This window comes from Haliaeetus albicilla, chromosome 26 (genome assembly GCF_947461875.1).
Source record: "Haliaeetus albicilla chromosome 26, bHalAlb1.1, whole genome shotgun sequence".
Taxonomy (NCBI): domain Eukaryota; kingdom Metazoa; phylum Chordata; class Aves; order Accipitriformes; family Accipitridae; genus Haliaeetus; species Haliaeetus albicilla.
Genome location: NC_091508.1, coordinates 5,965,770 through 5,972,113, shown reverse-complemented (window position 1 = coordinate 5,972,113; position 6,344 = coordinate 5,965,770). Strand labels below are relative to the sequence as shown.

Below are 6,344 nucleotides of genomic sequence, written 5' to 3'. Positions count from 1 at the left end.
CCCTTCTGCACATGCAGTTGAAGTCTATCAGCAAGGAATTTCAGGACTTAATGTGTAGTCCCTACATGATGGAAATGCTGATATATTTGTAACACATGACAGAGATTTAATTTCTGAAAGACTGATTTTGCAATTAAACTGGACCTTGTTTTGTTTAGACAGAGCCAGTCAGTTTGATACTAAAGGTGAATAGCAAAATCATGTGCTCCCTCTTTCAGGAAACACAGATGCCCTCATGAAGCAGGTTTTCTCCTGAGAAAACTAAGCCCTGTGGGAGCTCTTGGAGAGGATTTCACATGAACAAAGAAAAGGTAGGAAGTCTTGAAACAAAAGGCTCAAACAGGGACCCTAGAAGCTGATTCTCATCTCTTCCACCAGCAGAACAAGGTGAATGTCTACGGCTTTGGCTGGGAGGGGTGGGGATCACTACCAACTTCTACCTCTGTGGCCTGGCAAAAGTTTGCCACCCTGAAGGAAGACCTGAGAGGCGAGAGGCTTAAATCATTCTATATGCTGGAGAAGCAGGAAAAAAAAACCCTTCGGACTGCAGAGCAGGGCAGAAATGCAGGCAGGTGTGAAGTAGAAGAGAATCTGTATTGGGAGATATGCTTCTTCAGGAGTCAAAACAGTAGACTGCAAGTGAGCCTGTGAATATGCACCAATGAACCAAGCTTCCTGCTACATGTGGGCTACAAGAGCTGCCACAGCCCTAAGATACCAGTAACAGACAGGGAGGGACCTGCCACGGAAAAAGATATTTCTGGCCTGTGACAAATGACCCCATCTCTCAATCGCAGTACACGGACTGCCTGCTAGGGAGAGAACCTGGGTCCTTACAAGGGTCTCTACTCAACATCTAGAGCAGTTAATGGAACAAATTAACATTATTTTTCTTTTGCAGTTCACCATTGCGCTAGAGCTTTTCCTTACAACATCACATGTCTAAAGCAATAGATGGACTGAGCTGGATTGAGACTAGTGGGAATAGTTCTGTGGCTGGGTGCTAGGATTTCTCTTGCTCCCCAGCTCTTTGATTTGAAGGAGGTCGAAAAGGTCTTCTGGGTTCCAGTTACTCTTTGGGGTCTTCATATACTGCAGCAAATCCAGCTGCTTCAACGGGGGGAAGCCCTGCTCTTTTTCCGTCAGTTCCAGCAGCTGCTTCATCAGGCTTGAAGTCTCGTCTCTGCTGATGCTGTTGTAGAGATCTGAGGGATCTTGGCTCTTCTGCGAATCCCACATGGCATTCGAAAGCGAAATATCCCTGCTGCTGGCTGTGTGCACGCTACCTAGGGCATTGTGGAGCCACATCAGGCGCTTCAGCCCTTGAAATGCCTTCCCTTTGTCATGCATGAGCTGATGCTCCGTCACTGCTCTTTTACTGCAAGGGAAGAAAGAGTTAGGAACTAAGCACAGCCAGATCAAAGCTCCTATTTCAAATGTGGCTGATTTGCATCCATCAATCTTAAGTGCTTCTCTAAGCTGAGGAAGGAGCATTGGTGGTGTCTACACATGATGTGGAGGACAGCCCTGAGGCGAGACTAGTAGCGCTGGTGCCCACAGCCAGCCTGACCCTTGCGAAGCCCACAGCGTGAGCACTCCCACGCAGGCTAGCTCAGGGAGCCTGTAAGGCAGCCAGGCAGCCAGTTCCTGAAGATGGGAAGCTGAACACTGTGCCATTCCCAAAAGCTATACCTTGAATCTCTTTTTTTCTTTTTTTAAAAAAAAGGCAAACTGGGGAGACAGTGACAAAATGACCATAGCAGGCTTAAAGAGCTCTCACAGAGATTTGGTCTTTCCCAAATTTGGGTTCTTTTCAGAGATTAAAATACCAAAATAAAATTCACTTTTCATGACCTTAGTGTTCAAGGATTGTTGGGTTTGTTTCCTTCCTTCCACAGCTGTAAGTCAGGAGTAATTTAACTGAAATCAGAGGTGTCCATGAAATGAAAACAAAGCCTTATTTTCTTCAGATATAGCAAAAATTTTGAGCCAAATATTGGCTGGGGGGGGGCAGGCTAATTCTGGGATGCAAATATTTCTGGATTTCAGGCTGTTAGATAACATCTAACTGCAGCTATAGGCTCCCACTGCAGATTTGGATCTGAACAGGAACCTAAATATGGAATTTTAGTATGTGCCATTTCCATGGCTTGCGTTGAACATCCTTACATGGTTTGCTGCACTGCGTTTAAAAGCATCAGCTGAAATGTGGTATATGTTACACATCTAAAAATGCAATTGGTCTAATTTTATACAGCATAGATGGCAACGTAAAATGTTGCTGTATCAAATTTATAGAATTTTCCTTCCATCATGCCATGGAGTAAATGACAGCAGTGGAGAATACAGCCCATTAAATCAAAGGCAAGCAGTCTTCTAATGATACTAAGTAAAATGATGATATTGCTTACGTTTCAGTGTCTTGGCACGTTGCAAAACAGGCAAAAAAAAGAATTGCCAAAAATGTAACCATCTGCAGAGATCTCTGGGGCAGGAACATTTTCTCTCTTCTTTAAATCTGCTCCACAGGACAAGAAGCTGACAGTGTGATCAAAAATCTTTTTTTCTCTGTTCTTTCTCTCACCTGACAAAATGAATTTTAGCCTTTAAGCACTGGTAAAAATGGAGCATCGTACTATGGTACATCATCCCAGGACCTCCCAGAACATCAGATGTGTGGATTTGTGATATATACCAGTAAAAGATGGATAGATTTCATAGTATATTTCTACATTTCCTTGCTAAGAGTCCTAAATCTCCTTTTCCAATGTTGCCGCTCAATATACTACTTCCCACTCTTGTGCATTTGCAAGCACAGGTGATTATTTCATTTAGAACTGGCAAGAGACCTTTCTGATAAAAACTTAGCAGAAACTTAACAGAAAGATCAGGATCGCTGCCTAAGAAATCTGTCAGAAAACTCCAAAAAGAGTTTAAGGATGGACCATGCAGATCAAGTTAAAAGGTGTATACAGCCCTGGGATTTGGACCTTTAATAAGACAACCTTTTCCATGAGCAATACAAGTGCTGACATCCAAATCTGCCACTGCACAAGGATGATATTAGACTGATACTGGAGTTCTTTTCTGTAAAGAAGTGGATTTCTGGCTTAGGGAAGTGACAACTAGAAAAGGTAATTGTGCAATGATTATTTGCATCTAAGTTATAACTGCACTCAGTTCTAGATCTGCTCCTGGCATTGGTATGCCTCTATCTACCCATCCTTTCAACCCCACCACTCCCTTTATTGCCAGATCTATCACCAAAATTTCTGCATTTTTTACACTAATGACTACCCTGCTTCTAGGATTGGCTCCAGCCTGTGCCTTTAGTTATTTACTAGCAAATTCTGTATTGTTACATCAAAACCTAGATGAACAACAAAACAAAAGTTGCAGCATTTAAACTTACGTAATAATAGTAAAGATACATTCCTGTATAATGAGGTTACTAATTTCTTGAAGAAGTACTTCTTTTTGTGCAGAAGCAGTTTGGGTTAATAAAAAACTCAGCATCTCCTCAAATGACTTTTTTTTTATACGAACTTGAATATTGAATTGTCAATGACTGGACAGAAAGGCAAATTATACATTCAGTTGTAAAAATTAAGCTTGTTCTTAATAAGTCTGTTGCACTAATGAGTGAGTAATTTCCTTGGACAATATGTTCAAATTAAACTAGATATGAAATAACAAATGGGTATTAGTTCTGATTAAAAAATACCTGTATTAAGTACAGATATATATAGATATAGATGTGTGTATATTTACATGCAGTATATTTTAGGTTATGCTAATGTAGAACTGCTTATACATAATAGATAAGCTATACTTTCCTATTGTGATCAACAGTAAACTATGTATTAATTAAAAAGCATCTTCCAGTTACAAAAGTAACATTATCTACTTACTGATGATCTTGCAGAGATCACGGTGAAGTTCTGATCTGCACAGATGTGTCTCCTTGCTAGACTTGTGATGTTCCAGCTGCAATGACGAGTGCCTTTCACCTTCTTTTATACCACCCCAGAAACCACAGAAACAATAGAAATGATCTCTACAGCACTTTGTGACTAAGACCTTTCCTCTCGTGTCGGTGAAATGAGACAGCTCCCTGTTTCCAGTGATAATAAATCTTGGATTCTAAAATGTTCTGTTCAGCTGTGACTAAGGAAAAGATCACAGGTTTGTGAATGGTTTCTTATTCTTTTGCTGTCTCTCGTGTTTTGTGAGAACTTTTTATTCTAACACAGTGTTCCTGTGCCCCAAGATGATGGAGAAGGGCTATTCAAACCTGTTGTTCCAGGGTTGATCAGGAAAAATGTCTCTGGTATGCAGAAAAGGTCTCCCTCCTTTGCTGTCCTCATGGAATCACATATAGGACACTAACGTTGCATAGAAGGAATCTAAATAAAATAATACTGATGAACTCTGTAATGCCAGTTTACAGACAATCAGCAAAATGGGACAGTTACTCATAGAAAATCTAACTGAGGAGTTGGTAAATAAGATCCTACTGGATTTTAATGTTCAGTACAAATTTCATTTAAATCTCTTGATTGTACAGTAAACACACTTGTTTTAAATCTTGGAAGCTGGGGAGATACAGAGAAGTGTTATCAACTGACTAAACAATAAAAATGCAAGTAGTAGCTCAGGCAAAAAGCCAAATTCTGATATGCTTTGAAACCCTACGAGTTGATGCTGTGCAAGGTTTGATACGCTATGATCGCTAACCAGGTAATTTCAATAGAATTTGGATACTCGAGATGTGTCTGGACCATTAGGCTGAAACAGTAGTCTATTTAAGAGGACCAGTTCCTATTTCTCAAAGTGAAAGAAAGTGAATGTATTTGTCATCTCTGAGGAAAAATTCCCTGGAAAGATTGAAAAGATAATTTGCTCAGTGTTATCAGAAGTTACCGATTCCTTTCAGAGAGGCACAGCCATATGTTCCTGTTAAACCCAGTCTCAGGTGAAAGCAAACACATTGTCCAAACGGAGACAGGCCTTATTAGCAGTGCTTGCACGACCTCATCTATTCTCGCAGCTTCTATGGACATCAAATTGCTTTTTATTATATTCCTCATGAGAGCTTATTTTGAGCCCGCTATTTCAGAGCAATCAAATAAGTGTTCCTGATTTCATTACGTGAGTCCCAATTGTTAAGGAGAGTGTCACTCATTAAAGAGAACAAAGTGTATCACCAATTAAAGATGACATTTGTTAAATGTTGGTACAACAGGGGCCTGCTTCGCATCTTAGTTTCCAGGGTAGCAGTTACACTGCAGTTACACTGAATTATCTGCCCCTGAAAGCAAGGTTTCTTAGTTACATCTTGAAGGACTAATAAGCCTTGGCCAAAGTCGTGTCCAAAACATCTGGTCTAATTCATCCTTGAACTTTTTGAGTCTCCGTTGTATAATGGATTTTCACTGAATGCAGTTACCAGCATTTCCACCGGAAGAACTAATATTGCATTAATCCGAGTGACTGCAGGCAGGCCAGAGACACTGAGAGGCGATCAGTCAGTGGGCACTTGAGGCATTCTGTAATGGCCAAACTGCATTGCTATGGCTACGCTATTCCACTGGATATTTCTTTCCACCCAAGGACTTAGAAGTCAAAATAGCCCTGGACGTGACTGTAACATCTCCCTAAGAGGTGTATGTGAGGGACAGGCTGCTCTGAAGTTACAATAGCTCTTTGAGAAGCATCCGGCGCAATGACTTACTGGCACTAACTGCGCAGTAGGGAAAGAGATCCTTGCAGGGATTGATTTCCATGGTTTGCAGTATTTCTAAAGAAAATATAAAATGTGTCGATTGCACAGCTTATACCACAGCCACACACATCATAGTTAATATTTCTAACTATGATGGGAACGTTCCTAATTTCACAAGGAGAAATTGTACAACCAGCACTACCGAGTGGTATTTTTAGCTGGTATAGATTAATCTCTGCAGGAGCCCTGAACACTGTAGAGCAAACTAAGAGCCCATTTTGCCCGGGAAGTTACCAGCATGCCCAGCTGATTGGAGTTTGGTTACCTCGGGGCCTCCCTCCAAGCACACTTGGAGCCATCAAAGGTTTAGCCTTGGCTTCAAAGCCTTCGCTCCCACCCTCCGGCGGCTTTTCCTGGTCTTAAGGCCTGACTTTGCATTAGCGGGTGCCTTTGCTGTTGAATTACCTTTTTCAGTGGGAGCCTTTGAGCGAGGAGGGCTGTGCAAATTACGGTTTCCTAGTGAGTGATTCTTTTGTTTTGCTTTCCAGTCCTCTCCCCAGGGAGCCAGGTGGGGGAGGAAGGGAATATGGCTTGCTGCAGAGCATGAAAGAAAAAGGAA

The 6,344-nt window shown here is 41.5% G+C and overlaps 1 protein-coding gene and 1 long non-coding RNA gene across 2 annotated transcripts; one reads left to right on the top strand and one right to left on the bottom strand.

Annotated features, from left to right (window-relative positions):
* The first annotated feature begins 39 nt into the window (after positions 1-39).
* Positions 40-4,179, top strand: LOC138682029 (uncharacterized). The gene is made up of 2 exons (XR_011322241.1): positions 40-311; positions 3,926-4,179. It is a non-coding gene; the product is annotated as an uncharacterized lncRNA (long non-coding RNA).
* LOC138682028 (parathyroid hormone 4-like) lies at positions 305-3,977 on the bottom strand. Its single transcript, XM_069770943.1, has 3 exons — positions 3,912-3,977; positions 2,412-2,584; positions 305-1,378 (listed from the first exon to the last, which is right to left on the bottom strand). The coding sequence occupies exons 2-3, from the start codon at positions 2,498-2,500 to the stop codon at positions 976-978; spliced, it is 492 nt and encodes a 163-aa protein (XP_069627044.1). The 5' UTR covers positions 2,501-2,584; positions 3,912-3,977; the 3' UTR covers positions 305-975.
* Positions 4,180-6,344: the final 2,165 nt, after the last annotated feature.

What these genes read in the sequence shown, in the direction of transcription:
- LOC138682028 (XM_069770943.1), bottom strand. Translation starts at nt 2,500, where the DNA reads ATGTTCCTGCCCCAGAGATCTCTGCAGATGGTTACATTTTTGGCAATT. An exon ending in ACGTGCCAAGACACTGAAAC is followed by an intron (nt 1,379 to 2,411) that starts GTAAGCAATATC and finishes CTTCCCTTGCAG; the next exon opens with TAAAAGAGCAGTGACGGAGC.